Source organism: Giraffa tippelskirchi, chromosome 12 (assembly GCF_054371585.1).
Source record: "Giraffa tippelskirchi isolate mGirTip1 chromosome 12, T2T-mGirTip1v1.2.pri, whole genome shotgun sequence".
NCBI classification, from domain to species: domain Eukaryota; kingdom Metazoa; phylum Chordata; class Mammalia; order Artiodactyla; family Giraffidae; genus Giraffa; species Giraffa tippelskirchi.
In genome coordinates, this window is record NC_137286.1 from 87218665 (window position 1) to 87234895 (window position 16231).

General features: G+C 48.6%; 2 protein-coding genes across 15 annotated transcripts in view; one reads left to right on the forward strand and one right to left on the reverse strand.

Moving 5' to 3' along the window:
* The window catches only part of ERICH6B (glutamate rich 6B), a 90900-nt gene that overhangs the window by 10402 nt on the left and 64267 nt on the right, over positions 1 to 16231 (reverse strand). For 7 of the 14 annotated variants that reach the window (XM_081547340.1, XM_081547337.1, XM_081547339.1 and 4 more), the window contains 4 exons: positions 13719 to 13804; positions 13412 to 13564; positions 6694 to 6919; positions 5428 to 5934 (listed from right to left, as the gene is read on the reverse strand). In XM_081547340.1, the coding sequence (XP_081403466.1) occupies positions 5620 to 5934; positions 6694 to 6919; positions 13412 to 13564; positions 13719 to 13804 (780 nt within the window). In that variant the 3' untranslated portion in view covers positions 5428 to 5619. Of the gene's footprint in view, positions 1 to 1952; positions 2073 to 4048; positions 4604 to 5427; positions 5935 to 6693; positions 6920 to 13411; positions 13565 to 13718; positions 13805 to 16231 lie in introns of those variants that run through there. The other 7 variants (XM_081547347.1, XM_081547345.1, XM_081547346.1 and 4 more) reach the window with 3 other exon arrangements.
* CBY2 (chibby family member 2) overlaps positions 657 to 16231 on the forward strand; it is a 137862-nt gene continuing 122287 nt past the window's right edge. Inside the window, exons 1-3 of the mRNA XM_081547352.1 lie at positions 657 to 742; positions 2018 to 2088; positions 11605 to 11651. The gene's annotated coding sequence lies outside the window, so the exon portion shown is untranslated. The remainder of the gene's footprint in view (positions 743 to 2017; positions 2089 to 11604; positions 11652 to 16231) is intronic.

Here is a 16231-nt window from a genome sequence, read left to right on the forward strand (position 1 = left end):
ATTTGCAAAACTGCCAATTTCCAGAGTATCATCAGCACATACAGTTGTGTTGAAATTTAGCATTATTGAAGTCACAGTAAAAACAGGTCTTGTATTTTTACAACCCCGTATCTAAATTCTTTTCTGCTGTTAACAAGGAACAAAGAATAGTCAGCCTTACTTTTTAAAAAGAGGCCATTTGTCAAAGGAACCTGTGGGTATTGGTGGAGGGAAGGCTGCTTCTCAGAAAACAGGAGCTTCATTGCTTCCTTTCAGGAGCACTTTTCTTCTGCTGGGGGTTCTTCCACCAGCTTGTCTGTCTGCTCCTCCTCAGCCCCCTGGAAAGGAGGCAGCTGCTGGAAACTGGGTAGAGGGGCATCCATTACATAGTCGTCCAATAAATACATATTTGGGATTTTAAAAAACATTTTTCCCAGTTATCAAAATACATTCACTGTTAGACATTTCTACAGTGTTTGAATTTTAACATAAAATGTGAAAGTTTCGTAAGTGAAACTTGAAAGGTAAACTCCTGTTAAATGTTTGCATATTGCTTCCAGATTTTTTCTATGTATATTCTAAATAATTTTTCTTATAATATTGGGCTCTTTTACATTTTTTAATCAGGTGAGTTTTACTTTTTTATTTTTATTTTGGTTGTGCTGTGTGGCTTGCAGAATCTTAGTTCCCTGAGCAAGGATTGAACCTGGGCCCTGGCAATGAAAGCACCTAACAGCTGGAACCACCAGGGAATTCCAGTCAGGTAAGTTTTAGTTATCAGTTATCAGTGGTGTTTGTTATTGTTGTTCATTCACTAAGTTGTGTGCAACTCTTTGCGACCCCAGGAACTGCAGCACACCAGGCTTCTCTGTCCACCATCTCCTGGAGCTTGCTCAGGCTCATGTCCATTGAGCCAGTGATGCCATCCAACCATCTCATCCTCTGTTGCATCCTTCTCCTCCTGCCCTCAGTGTTTACAGATAGGCATAGTCTCATCTCGGTGTTTACAGATAAGATCTCTGGGTTGGGAAGATCCCCTGGAGAAGGGAGAGGCTACCCACTCCAGTATTCTGGCCTGGAGAGTTCCATGGACTGTATAGTCCATGGGGTCAGGTCGCAAAGAGTCAGACATGACTGGGCGACTTTCACTTTCACATTCATTTGCTGAACTATTGAAAGTAAGTTGCAGGCATCATGATCTTTTACCGCTAAATACTTAAGCATCCATCTCCAAACAGTAGGCACAGTCTCCTACATAACCCTAATACCATTATCACACTTGAAAAAATCAGTAGTATCTACTATGTAGTCCATATTTCACTTTCCTCAATTGTTACCCAAAATGTTTCATAGCTTTTTCTTACCCAAGTGCTTACATGTTACTTGGTTGTTATGTCTCTTTAGTCTCTATTTAATGTAGAAATTCTTAAGGTTTTTGTTTGCTTGTTTTCATGGCATTGGCATTGACTTATTTTTAAAATAAATATATCGCAAGAGTTGGACACGATTTAGTGACTAAACCACCACCAGGTTAGTTATAGAATGGACCAGAGTCCGGATGTCCCTGCTTTTCCTCGTTGCTTAATTCAGAATACCCAACTGTTGCAGAATACATTCTTCTCAAGTACGTGGGACATTTGCCAAGACAGACACGTGCTGGGCCATAAAACAGATCTACAACGGTAGTTCTCAATAAGATGACCCCTGCCCCTGCCACCAAGAACACATTTAGGCAACATCTGAAGACATGTTTGGTTGTCATGACTGGTATGTATGTGTGCATAGGGATAGAGGTTCTACTGGTTTCTATTAATAGCTGGAGAAGCAACTAGAATGGCCAAATATTTTATAATGCATAGGCCAGCCTCCTACAACACATAGTTACCCAGTTCAAAATGTGGAGAGCGGTGGAGTTGCAGAACCCTGTGATACACACAGCAACCCCCAATCTCCAGCACTTGCTGTTCCCTCACCTGTTTTCATACCAACAAATGGTGTCTTTTGCTGGTTTGGCTATTGTCTGTCTTCCGCACTACAGGTTGTAAGCTGCTTTGTTGTGTTGACAGCTGTGTACCTGGTGCCTAGAACAGAACCTGCAGGAGATACTCAGTAAGTATCGGCTGAAAGAATCCCCGTGGACCCAAGTCACACATCCTTCCCTTGCCCGTCCCATTGCTACCAAGTCCTGCCTGTCCTCTACCCCTCCTTCCCTCTCCTTTATTTCCTCCCCTCCTCTATTTACAATGCCATTGCCCTGAGTCAAGACCCTCATTTTCAATATTCCTTGCTGGGAATATTGAAGTATTTTTACTACAAGAACCTAGTCTTACGAACGCTCTCCTTCCCCTTTGCGTACAACTCCTGACGGCACGCAGGCTGTTCAGACCCCTGCACATCTATGTGTCCAGCCCCATCTCCTTCCTGCTCATCCTCTGTATCCATCGGCGTCCTGGAGTATAAGCATCAGAAGGCATCATGTCTAACTGGAGCAGGAAAGGGCTCTATTGGGAGGAAATGGGGGTGTGGGGGACAGACCAGAAGCCGGAGGACCAGAGGAATGAGAACAGGAAGCTTTATAGGTGCAGAGGTTTCATCATCGTTTCCAAAGCAGGAAGTGTTGGTCCACTGCCTTGGCAGTGTCCTGGCCTTGGTGTCACTGCAGCCGCTTCCATCTTGGCCAAGCTGACTTCGTGTGTGTGTGTGTGTGAGATTCCATCTTGGCCAAGCTGACTTCGTGTGTGTGTGTGTGTGTGTGTGTGTGTGTGTGTGTGTGTGATTCCATCTTGGCCAAGCTGACTTTGTGTGTGTGTGATTCTCTGTGCTTCATTAATGCTGGAGCAGGGAGAAGGAAGATCCATGGAGTGCCTCTCACCTCCAAATCCACCCCCTTTTGGCCCTGCTTTGAGATTCTGGAGCTGGGCCCTGAGAACATTTCTCCACCGCCAGCTGGTGCAGAGTGAGGCTCTGTGGGGTGCTGATGCTGCACTGCAAGGCACAGGGGAACGGGGTCTCTTTCTATTTCTGGTGTCGGTCTTTCTTCCTGCACTGCCCTGGCAGTGGTGTGGGGCCGGGGTGGGGGGAGGTCAGGTGGTACTTGCTGTCTGGTGAGTTTTCTTGCTATCCAAGCAGCAAATGTCTCTGAACCAGCTTGTTTTGCAGATGTAGTTGGCTAAGATACTGTGAAGAGGCAGGTCCCTCCTCCAGTATGACTGGTGTCCTTATAAAAAGGGGAAATTAAACAGAAACTTACTTGGCCATGTCGGCTCTTTGTTGCAGCACAAGGGCCCTCTAGTTGTGGCTCGCAGGCTTGTTAGTTGCTCCTTGGCATGTGGGATCTTAGTTCCCAGACCAGGGGTCGAACCCACATCCTGTACGTTGCAAGGCCGATTCTTAACCAGTGGACCACCAGGGAAGTCCCTGGAGAGGGGAAATTTGACCCAGAGGTGCGCACACAGGGAGAATGCCATATGAAGACTGCCAGAGACAAAGGAACTCCTAGAAGCTGGGAGATGGGCCTGGGCCACATCCTTTCCACACCCTTGAACTTGGACTTCGACTTCCAGAACTGAGACATCAGTTTCTGTTGTGTAAGCCACCCAGCATGTGGTCCTTTGTTATAGCAGCTCTAGCAAGCTAACACAGAGGGTCGGGGCTGTGTTTTTCCAGTTCCCGGTCACTTGGCTATTTTCACTACATCTTTCATCTGTGAGGGGACTCACTTTTCCTTATGAAGTAGTCCCTGGCTGCTGAGTTATTCTGTCTGGTCCATGATAACGCTCACACAGACCAACAGCCGCAAGAGAAGTTGGAAATGCAAAAAATCTATGTGAAATATCGCATCTATGTAAGTGCTGGCAACAAGATATTTTAATGGTTGGAGATTTTTTTTTAATATTTATTATTCATTTATTTGGCTGTTCTGGGTCTTAGTTGCAGCATGTGGGACCCAGTTCCCAGACCAGGGACTGAACCCAGGAACCCCAGCGTTGGGAGCTCGGAGTCCTAGCCACTGGACCACCGAGGAAGTCCCTGAAGATTTTGAAGAAATATTTATCTTCTTTGGCTGTGCTGGGTCTTAGTTGTGGTGCATGGGATCTTTAGTAGCAGCATGCGGGATCTTGTTCTCTGACCAGAGATAGAACCCGGGCACCCTGCATCGGGAGTGCAAAGTCTTAGCCACTGGACCACCAGGGAAGTCAGAATATTTTAAAACAGGGAGCTGACCAAACCCAATGCCTCTTCGAGGCCACCTGTTGACAATCTCTGCATTAATGGGGTGAGTCACGCTGTTAGGCTTCTTGGAAGGAGAAGGACCAGAGGGAGGCACTGGCTGATGATCCTAAGTGCTCACAGCTGTGAAGCCCCAACACCATCTGTTTCCATCCTCTAGCTGTGAGCTGAGTTCTGTGGGTGCCCTCCTGTTACGGAGGAGGGAATGGAGTCCCAGAGGGGCTCCCTGCCTCGGCCGAGGTCGCACAGCTGCATGTGGCGGTGCCAAGGCCCCCACCAGGGCCGTCAGCTTCCAGGGCACATGTGGGAGAAACGTCGGGGCTTTGAGATGTGGGCAGGCTTGGAGGATTTGTTTGCTGCTGAGACTCGACCCCAGAGCTTCTGTCTCCAGCACCTGGTAAGAGAAGGGGCCCCTGCCCACACCTGGCAAAGGCGTAAACCAACAAGCTCCCTAAATGTGGAGGTTGGCCCATGACGCTTCGCTCCCCACAGCGGTCACTGGCAGCATTCGTGGCTCACCGCCTGGCAGCAAAGTAGCTGTAGTTCTAGCTGATTATGCTACGTGCCAGTAAGATGTGAGAGTCAGAGGGGAAGTGACCGGGTAGGGCCCACTGCTACCAGCCCGACCACGCTGGTCTCACCCCAGGCACATAGTTGTCGCGGTTTGGAGTGAGGATGGGACTTTGGTGAGGATTTGGCGGCAGGAGAGCCCGGTGCTGCACAAGTAGGGCTTGGGTGTCTGTTCACAGCAGGGATTGGCTAGTTGCTAGGCTGAGCCAGGAAGAAGGGGTTTCCCACACTCTTTCGGTTCAGGCTGCAGTGGGGGGCCATTCTGGAAAGTCTGCAGTGTCTCAGGGACATAGAAAAGGCATGCTGTCCAGGACCACCCAGCCCCCGAGCCCCCCTTTTCTAGAAGCTACTGCCCCTCCCCATGCTTGACATCAACTAGGAGCTATGTTTACAAGACATAACCCCTCCCTCCCTACCACACTGGATTGAACCAAGAGTGACCTAACCAAGCCAGGCCAATCGGAGACCACTGGAGTCTTTGAGAAAGATCAGGAGACAAAGCCACACGAACTGAGGCAGGAAGCTACATGTCCAAGGTCACACAGTCAACAATGGGTGGAGCTAGGCTTTGAGATAGTCTGTGTCCTGAGTCAACCCAAGGACAAGAAAGAACTTCTGCATTCAAATAACCAGTAGAAGCAAGCGGGACAGGTGTTGACATGTATTCTCTGAAACAATTTGCTTCTAATACTGTCAGGGCACATGCTTAAGTCTTTTCTGTGCCCAGCCACAGATGCTGTCAGCCCCGTCTCTGCCCACCACCCTCCCAGAACTCTGCCCCACCAAACCAAGGAGCTATGATAGGTCCCAAATTACAAACCAACTCTCACGAGATATAGCCTAGGGCTTTGGGGGTTTCCTTGGGGCTTCTGACAACTCCACCTCCCCTAGACATTCAGCACCTGCAGAAGCCCCTCTGGGACAACTAGGTGACGGGCTGAGCTCGGCCAGTGGGAGCTCCTGCTTGGACCTGTGTGGCCTTGTTGGCGAGATCTTGACGCACTGTATGAAGCTTTCCAAGTCGGGGATGGTCAGTAGACTCAGGATCCTACTCATTTTCCCCAGAAGGATCTGGATCTTCCGAGCCGTGGGACTGACTTCCATCTCCAGGATCGGTTTCTTTTTCATTTTGCTCAGCACCTCCAGGGTAATGTACTGGGGGGATTCACAGAAGGCTGGGTGAGGATTAATGCTGCCCGGACACCATGTGCCCCCCACGGCAGGACTGGGACCCTGTGGGCAGAGTCTTCCCAGACCCTTCCAGGACTGAGTCTCTCCAGGGCAAACCTGAGCGCCCAGCCCTGCCACCAGTGACCTTTCTGCTGCTTCCCCAAGACCCTTGGCCCATGCCTCTGGACACACGGGCTACGGTGATTGGGCTGAGGCCACATGCCAACCTGACCCCAAACCAAAGGCTGTGCCCTCCTGGGGGCGTCTGGCTGCTCCCCACGGACGCCCTAGCACAGCAGGAGACTGAGCCCTGCCACAGGCAGGGGGTCAGTGTCTGCCTGTGAGCCCCACCTCCATCTGGGGCTCCCCGGGGGCCTGTCCAGGTCTTACTGGGATGAGGATGTCCGTTTCCTCAGCTCTGAATCTCAGAGTGTTCGAATGTTAGCTGATGGCCTCTTTTTTGTTTACATTTGTCGCTTTACAATGTTGTGTTGGTTTCTGCCATACAACGTGGATCGGCCGGCAGTGTCCCCTCCCTCCTGAACTTCCATCCCACCCCTCTAGGAAATGATTGCCTCTGTACATGGTCACACGTCAGTCCGTGAAGGTGGCCTCGCTTCCCTAGGGGCTGGGCTGAGGCAGAACGTAGCCCGGAGGCCAGGGCATGGACCACCCCCAGCCCGCAGTGGCCCATGTGCAGGCGGTTCCCTGCCTGGCAGAAGAGGTGGGGAGTTGGGACCGAACCTTGTACTTGGTGCCCAGGTTTAAGCAAATGTGCTTCTTGTGGTGGGTGAAGTGGAAGATGATCTTGTCTTGGCTCCTGATTTGTACCTCGATGTACTGGTTGATTTTCAAGGAGATGGGCTGGATGGGGGGCGCATGCACATGGAGGCTGAGATCCCACCAGTTCCAGGCCTTTTGGTTCTTGTCTTTGGCGAAGTAGTAGCCAAGGTTTTGGCTCAGGCTCAACCTAGACCAAGAAGGCATCAGGCAGCCGCAGCTCTGGGCCCGGGGTGGGAGAGGGGTGGGGGCACGGCCTCCCCCAACGATGCAGGCCTGCCCTTCCCCCCTCCCACCCGCCCTTGCCCCTGCCCCCGCCCCCGGAACCCAGGCTAGGTGCAGCCCTTCAGCCCCGGCCTGTCCACGTTCAGTCTCCTCTTGTGCCCCTGGCCCCTCACACCCAGTCCCTTCTTTCAGTTCTGGGTCATGTGTGCTTTTGACCTCCTCAAGGCTTTGCCATGCTGTTTCCTCTCCCTGGAGAAAGTGTTCCTTCCAGCCGTGTGGTACAGTGGGTTCTAAGTCTCGGCTTAAATGTCACCTCCTCCGAGAAGCCCCTCTTGACCAGCCACTCTGGGTCCCAGTATGACAATTCAGCCTTAGTTAGGTTCCTGCATATAATTTACTAATCCACATTAATTCTCATTATTTGCTGTAATTAGATTCCATAAAGTTGCCTCAAACACGGAGTTAGCAAATAGTAAACCATTGCTCCTCAGGGAAAGAGGTGTGTGTATATACATTATGGGGGCTTCCCAGGTGGCTCGGTGGTAAAGAACCCGCCTGCCAATGTAGGAGACACAGCTGACGTGGGTTCGATCCCTGGGTCAGGAAGATCCCCTGGAGGAGGGCATGGCAACCCACTCCAGAGAATCCCATGGACAGAGGAGCCTGGCGGGCTACAGTCCACGAGGTCGTACAAGAGTCAGACACGACTGGGCAAGCACAGCAGCATCATATACACGTGGCTACGCTCACATCCTAGAAACACCTCATCCTGGTTCCCACCAGCCCCAGGGCTGGAGATCCCAGCACCACCTGCCCTTCCCCTCCCGGCTCCACCCCCTGGTTCCCGTGTTAAGAGCTGTGTCAAGAAAGCAGAGCAGCTGGGAACGTGCACACCAGGCAACTCAAATTTTTCCCCGTGCATGTCTGTGACTCCATGTGAAATGGGTGTACAAGCATCCTTCCCCTGGGAGCAGCGGCTTGGCGTTTGCTAGTTCACGCCCTGGAGACTTGACAGAACTGAATTATCTTGAATAATGAGAATCAGCCGTCCTTGCTTATCATCCATCCTTCCCACTAAAATGGAAACATAATTGGAAGTCTGGAGCGCAGGGTCCCCGTCCGTGTGGCTCCCGGGCGGATGCTGCCCCACACGGCGCCTGGTGCCCACGTAACCAGCCGTGGGTGAGTGTGGACTGGTGGTTCCTCCCACTCCCAGCCCAGGCCCTGCTCTCCTGCGAGCACCTATCCTGGCATTTCAAGCCCATCATATATCCTTCTGCCCTGGCTTCTGCTTTTCACATCCCACCAGGTCTGTCCTGAGAACCGGCGCAGAAGGTTTTCTCGGGAACTGAACACAGAAGGGGAGAGAATCTGAGCCCTGGGATAGTCAGGAGAAGGCAGGGTTTGGGGGAGCCTGGGTCACTCAGATCACCTGCCAGGCCTCATCTGAGCTGTCCAGGGGCCTTTAAGTTCGGCTCAGAGGGACAGGCCGGCTCAGACCTGCTCACGGCAGCCTCGGTCACCTTCAATAAAGAGGACTTCTGGTCACTCCCCAATGCTAGGTCCTCCTGTTGCTTCCCACTGCCCATTGAACCAAGTGCAAACTATTTTAAGTCCCTTCACCGTTGAGCCCAGCCTGTCAACCACACCCCTCTTCACCTAGACGAGAAGCTGTGATGCATGTAATGAATTAAAAAAAAAACCTAGACTTTTGTAAAGCAATTATCCTCCAATTAAAAAAACAAAAAAACACAAAACAACCTGGACTCTGGAGTCAGACTTGCTAGGTTCATAGTCTGACTTGGTCACTTACAAGCTGTGTGACTTTGGGCCAGTTACTTAACCTCTCTGTGCCGCAGCTTCAGTGGTAAAATGCAGATAATAATAGTACGTTGCTCATAGGGTATTTGTGAGGATTAAGTGCCTGTACAAAGCAATAACTCGGTGAAGGTTAGGATTTCCTTATTATCAAGGATGGAGAGAAGGACAAAGAGGAATCTTCTTGCACTCTGCAGGGCAGCAGATCCCTGCTAACTTCTAAGCCTTTAAATAGCTCCATTCAGAGTTTTCACTCTAGGTTCTCCCCACTTCCCAGGGTTAGGGTCTGCCTCAGCCTGGGGGTACCCAGTTCTGGGTTAAGACTTTGTCAGGAAATTGAGCCTAGAACACTCAGATACGGTGTGAAACTGAAGGCTCCTCCTCAAGGGGTGTAAAGACCCAAACCGTGGAGCTGGTGGGACCCACCAGCAGGGACCCCGAGGTCAGGCAGGTCTAGGGGCCCTTGCAGCCGGGACCCTGAACTCTGCAGGCAGGGCTGATCTGCGGTTCCTCACGTCTGGGCCTGGAGGGTGGGGGAGGTGATGGGATTTAGTTTCCACACAGCCAGCCAACTTCAGCTGTGTCTTCTGCATTTCCCTGAGGGAATGAAAAACCGGCCCAAGAAGTATTCAGTCCTTGAATCAGTGTGGCACTCCACCCTTCCTAGGGCCTGTGGTGCAGGGCAGGAGAGAAGATGGTGCTGGACCGGGCCATCTGCGGGTTCCAGGCAGTGACAGGTCGAGGGTCGAGGGTTGGTACCGCAGCAGCGGTATCGGCATGTCTCAGAGGGCCTTTGCCACAGAATCTTTCTCCCAGGGACATCAGGACTGTAGTTCTGACGATGAAGTCTGTCGGGGGCCAAGTCCTCCTGCGGCGGGAGCATTGTTTTCTCTGATGTCCCTGGACATCAGTGGCTTGAAGCCGGGGAGCCTCTCTGCCCTGTGGTGGGAACACTCGGGTGTGATGGGTGTGAGTGGATACACAGCGACGGTCACTCTCTCATCCAGGTCTCCGATGCCTGAAATTCCTGTCCTTGGCGCCCCTTTCCTTTGGTTTAAGTCTTAGGAGATGAGAGCCTGGCCCAACGAGGGGAAGCTGCCCTTGGGGAGGCGGGAAGGAAGCCTCAGCAATGAACGGTTTGTGGCTGAGCATGGAGCCAGGGGCCGCTGAGAGCCGGCGAGCTGAGCCCTGGGCTCCTGACCTGCGTGCAGAGGGGGCCCCCGGCCCTGGCCTGGGAGTCGCGGTGGGAGCGCTTTGCTTCCCTGTGTGTCCAGCGCCACGAAGATTGGGCACGAAAGACAACAGTGGCACTGCCATGGGGGCCGCCGGGGAGCAGGTAGGGCGAGGGCGCAGGCCCTCAGATGCCCAGGCCTTTGGGCCTGTGGGCAGGACGCCTTTGCTAACTAAGACTTGCGAGGCCCACGCTATGCAGAACCGGTTTGCTCTCAATACCCGGCAGCCTCTGAGCTGTAAGCTGCCCATTCTCCCCGCGGAGAAGCAAGCCCAGGGTTAGAAAGGAAGGTGTGTCTCCTGCTCTGGAGGATCCATGAGCTGTGAAGTGGCCCACGTGGTCTCAGAAGAACTTCCAAGGCAAGAAGTCCACAGGTCCCAAGGAAAGAGACGGGAGATGAGGTGTTAGGGGCTCCGAGGTCGTAAGGGAGGCCACGAGGCCAGTGCCTGGGCCTGGGAGCCGGGCTGCCGGGAGAACAGAGACTGAACCATGGGTTCTCACGGAGCCGAGTCTCAGCACCGTCCTGAGGTGTCACGCAGCAGCCATCCCCTCCTGACCTGGGTCCCAGGGGATGACTGGGGCGCCGGCCCCCTGTGGACTTTGCTGAGGAGACAGGATGGTTTCCCTCCGAGTCCCCTGTCTTTCTCTGACTGCCCAGCGTGGGTGCCATAGCCCCGAGAGGCAGCGGCGGGCACGCCAGCCTGGACTCCAGCCCCCGGCAGAGCCGCACAATCCCCTGGGCATCTTTTAAAGGAGACACATGTCCAGGCCCCGCCCCAGACGACAGAACTGGAATCCTGAGGCAGGGAGCAGGGAGCAGCCATTCCCCAGCTCTCAGCACCACCCTCCCCCTTGGGTCTGGGTCTGCTGCCCTAAGATGTGCTTTCTCTCACAAGCTTTATTTGATAATTGAAAACAATGCTTTAGTTTAAGCTGAGTCAAAAATTCCATAAAACCTCTTTCCTGTGACTTTATGTATGACTCGGGGCAAACAACTCATCATTTTTTCTGCACCTAAGTTTCCTTATCAAGAAAATAAAAGTAGATTTTCCTCACGGTCTCTTCTGTCTCCAAAACTGAATGACATTTGGGAGAAAAGCCTCTACTGTGTGTAGCAGATACTGTTGGAGATAATAGAGTTTCTTGCCCCCATTCCTTGGCACTTCTTGTATGCAGTACTTTCTTCCCCCTTTTAGACATCAAATTCTTTCTTTTAAAAAAAACTTTTCTTGTTGACATACAGTTGATTTAAAATATTGTGTTAGTTTCAGGTTTATAGCAAAGTGACTCAGTTTTATATACAGATTCTTTTCCATTATAGGTTATTATGAGATATTGAGTATAGTTCCTTGTGCTATACAGTACCTCCTTGTTTTTTATCTATTTTATATATAGCAGTGTGTATCTGTTAATACAATATTCTCAATCTGTCCCTCCTTCCACCCTTTCCCCTTTGGTAATCATAAGTTTGTTCTCTTTGTGAGTGTTTCTGTTTTGTAAATAAATTAATTCATTTGTATTTTTTTTTTAGAATCCATATATAAGTGATATATAATATTTGTCTTTCTCTGACTTACTTCACTTTGTACGATAATCTCTAGGTCCATCCATGTTGCTGCAAATGGAATTATTTCATTCTCTTCTATGGGTGAGTAATATTCCACTGTATACATATATACACTACATCTTCTTTATCCATGCATCTGTTGATAGACTTCTTTTCGGATTAGAGTTTTCACCTTTTCTGAATATGTGGCCAGGAGTGGGATTGCTGAATCACATGGTAGCTCTATGTTTAGCTTTTTAGGGAACCTCCATACTGTTTTCCATAGTGGTTGCACCAATTTACATCCCCACCAACAGTGTGGGAGGGCTCCCTTTTATCCATACCCTCTCCAGCATTTATTATTTGTAGACTTTTTAATGATAGCTATTCTGACTGATGTGAGGTGATCTCTCATTGATGTTAAGCATCTTTTCATGTGCCTATTATCCTTCTGTGTATCTTCTTTGAAATGTCTATTTAAGTCTTCTGCCCATTTTTTTTGGTTAGGTTGTTTGGTTTCTTGATATTAAATTACATGAGTTGTTTGTATATTTTGGAAATTAAGCTCTTGTTGCTTGCATTATTTGCAAATATTTTCTCTCAGTCCATGGGTTGTCTTTTCATTTTGCTTATGGCTTCCTTTGCTGTGTAAAAGCTTTTAAGTTTGATTAGGCCCCATTTGTTAATTTTTGCTTTGCCTTGGGAGACTGATCTAAGAAAATACTGTGATGATTTATGTCAGAGAAGGCATTGCCTATGTTCTCTTCCAGGAATTTTGTGGTGTCCTGTCTTATATTTAGGTCTTTAAGCCATTTAGAGTTTGTTTTTGTATATGGTGTGATATTGTGTTCTAATTTCATTGATTTACATGAGGCTGTCCAGCTTTTCCAACAGCACTTGCTGAATAGACTGTCTTTTTTCTCCATTGTATAGTCTTGCCTCCTTTGTTGAAGATTAACTGATTGTAGGTTTGTGGGCTTATTTCTGGGCTCTCTGTTCAGTCCCAATAATCCATATGTCTGCTTTTGTGCCAGGACCACACCGTTTTAATTACTGTAGCTTTGTAATATTATAGACATTTATTTCTATACAAATGGCCCTCCAGGAAGAGCAGATACACCTGAGAACAAAGTAGTCAACTAGCAAATGGTGTTGAAAACCTCATAACAGGGTTTGAGGGTGAAAATATTTCTTTGGAATTAAAATTTGGCCTTAACTATCAAGAAGTATAAAGTTGGTTCAAGAGAATATGCATTCTCCACTTTGAGACCACTAGAACAGAAGGCAAGGGAAAAATCCTGATAAGACAGTTCTTATACCAAAGAGATGGAGAAAAATTCTAAAGTGACTGAATTACCTTGAATTGGTAAGATGAGGTTCCCTACCATTACCAGAAACGGGAACATAACAGCCAAGTTAGTTACAATGAAATTTTTAGAAGTTATGTTTTAAAAATACAATACATGTACCTCCAATGCACTCACCATACCTTTCTCTCTGTAGCACCTGGAACAGAGAGGGCACTGGGTCTTTTTAAGGTCATTATCATGTAGTTTGATTCTTAAGTGAGAGGAGACAAAACCCAAAGCTTACTCCAGCTTTTGAGTCTGTAATTGCTATGTCCTGGAGGGGAAGCAATGGTGCAAAAAGGCTGGGGCACCATCTGAAGTCAGGGACCTGTCTTACAGGCTCATCATAACACCCAGCTCCCCATGTTTGGGTTGGACGGATGAATTCTAAGTGAATGAGCGAGAGAAAGAGATTACCCAGAAAGAGGACGGCTATGCAGACTGGGAATCAAAACCTTAATCACAGTGCTTCTCCGCAGGGAGGGGTGTTTGGGACTCATGCCCCAGGCTTACCAGATGTCTCCATTTTCATCATGGAAGGTGGCATGGCCAGAGTTGTTGATAAGGGCCCGGATGCATGTTTTTGCACTGTCTTCCAGAATGATGTACGTGAACTTGCCCTCTTTTATACTGAGGATGAGCATAGCCAGGTATCCTGATGGGTAACTGGGAGATGGTTAAGGCACAAGTAGTTCCTTGGGGTCCCCTGCAGAAGGCAGAGAGTCCTTCAGAGCAATGCAGGCCCCAGTAAAACCCATGCCCCGGCCCCGAATCACAGACTTTTCTGGCATCGTATGTGTCCCTGTGTTCCAGTGGATACTATATCTGGCCTGATCCATCAGGAAAGAGAATTTGGAAGATAATCTCATCGGGGTAGAGAATTATTTTTCCATCACCTTGAAGTGCCTAGGGAGAAGAGAAAAGCCTGTGTTATCACCAGAAGGCTTGACATCAGTCTATTTACTCTCTGATTCCTGCATGCCACTCACCCGTCACTCCCCCACCCATCACTACCACCAACTTGCTGGGGATTCCAGAAAGGAACCTTCACAGGGGCTTGGTTTACCTGTCTCGGTGTTGAGGAAGCTGAAATGGACCACTCTGTGTTTGTGTGTGCAGATTTTAAACTATTATTTCAATCTAATAATTATCAGTTATATTAATTTCATAGGGCTACCATAGCAAAGTACCGGGCAATTTTAAATTGTAGAAATTTATTCTTTCACAGCCGTGGAGGCCAGAAGTCTAAAATCAAGGGGTCAGAAGGGTCAGTTCTTCCTAGAGGCTCAGAGGAAGAATCTATTCCATGCTTTCTCCTAGGTTTGGTGATGACCCGCGGTCCTTACTCTTCCTTGGTTTGTGTATGCAGGGTTCCGACCTCCAGCTCCATCTTCCCTGAGCCTCAGTGTCTTCACTGTCCCTCATAAGGACACCAGTCATACTGGGTTAGGGGCCCACCCTACTCCAGTCTAACCTCATCTGAACTAATTACCAATTTTCCAAACAATGTCATAATCTGAGTCAGTGAGGTTTAGGATTTAAACATATCTACTTTTGAGGGAGGCACAGTTTCACTGATAACATTAGTATATTCAGGTACTATATATCTGTTTGGATCAGTTTTAGTGAATTATATTTTTCTAGGAAATTGTTTATTTTATGTAAATTTATGTAAAATTTCAAATTTATTGTCATAAAATTTCGTGATATAACATTTTCAAAAACCCTCTACTGTCTCTAAGTTGGGCTTCCCAGGCGGCTCCGTGGTGAAGAATCCGCCTGCCAGTGCAGGAGATGCAGGAGACGTGGGTCTGACCCTTGGGTCGAGAGGAGAAAATGGCAGCCCTCTCCAGTATTCTCGCCTGAAGAACCATGGCCAGAGGAGCCTGAAGGGCTACAGTCCACGGGGTTGCAAAGAGTCAGACACAAGTGAGAATGCACACATGCACGTCTCGTAGTCATGTCCTTGTCTTCATTCTTTGTAGTATATATATGTTTTCTTTTTTCCGGATCATTTGCCTGGAGATTTGCTTATTTTACTCATTTTTTCAATGACTCAGCCTTTTGGTTTGCTCATTCTAATATTTGTTTGTTTTCCAGTGTATCAATTTTTGTTCCCAGCAGTATTTTCTACATATAGCTGCTTTCTGCGGGTTTTTAGACTATGTATTTTCCTTCTAACTCCTTGAATTGAACTTTGAGGTCATTGATTTCCATCTTGCTGCTTCTTCATGACCCTCTACCTCTTCCTCTTCTTTAAAGCTATAACATTTCTCTCACAATTTTAGCTCTTTCCTCCAAGTGTAGATACTCACGTTTCATTTCATTCTGAGTATTTTAAAATTTCCAGTATGCTTTCCTCTTTGACACACAGGTTATTTACGGGTGTGTTTTTGAGTTTGCAAATGTATGAGTTGCTTTTGGCTATGTTGTTAATATTACCAATTAAAATCCACAGGGTTGGGACTTCCCAGGTGGTCCAGCGGTTAAGAACCCACCTTCCAATGCAGGTGATGATGGTCCAGTGGTTAAAAACCCACCTTCCAATGCAGGAGATGCAGGTTCAATCCCTGATCGGGGAACTAGGATTCCACGTGACTCAGGGCAATTAGGCCTGCACACTGCAACTAAGACCCAACACAGCCAAAAATTTATATAGAAATACTAAAAAAAATCTGCAGGGCTAAGAGAGCAGAGTGTATATGATATCAGCTTCCCTCCTGCACCTCCATCTTTGGCTGTGCTGGGTCTCACTTGTGGCATGTTGGATCCAGTTCCCTGACCAGGGGTTGAACCCTGGTCCCCTGCATCGGCAGTGAGGAGGAGTCTTAGCCACAGGACCACCAGGGAAGTCCTGGTATTAGCTCTTTAGTGCTTGCAAAGTGTTCTGTGGTTAAATGTGTCACCGCTTACTGTAGCTACTTCACTGGTGCCTGAGAAAGATGCGCGTCCTCCAGGGGCCTTGAATCCCCGTCAGACATTAAAATGCAAGCCTTTCTCCTGCTTCCCACACCCCACGCACTCTCACTATTCTCTTTCCAGTTTCTATTTCTGGTATTACCTCCCTTACTTTCTTATATACTCTTATACGTGTGTATGTGTGCTCAGTCATGTCCTAGTCTTTGCGACCCCATGGACTGTAGCCGGCCAGGGATTTTCTAGGCAAGAATACTGGAGTGGATCGCCATTTCTTTCTCCAATATACTATTATATACTCTAGATTTAAATACGGTACGCATATACTTCTGCAATTAAATACTATACATTAAAAGGATTTTTTTTTACATTTTATTTAAATTTCCCAGGTGTTTGTAGCAGGATGCCTTTTCTGGT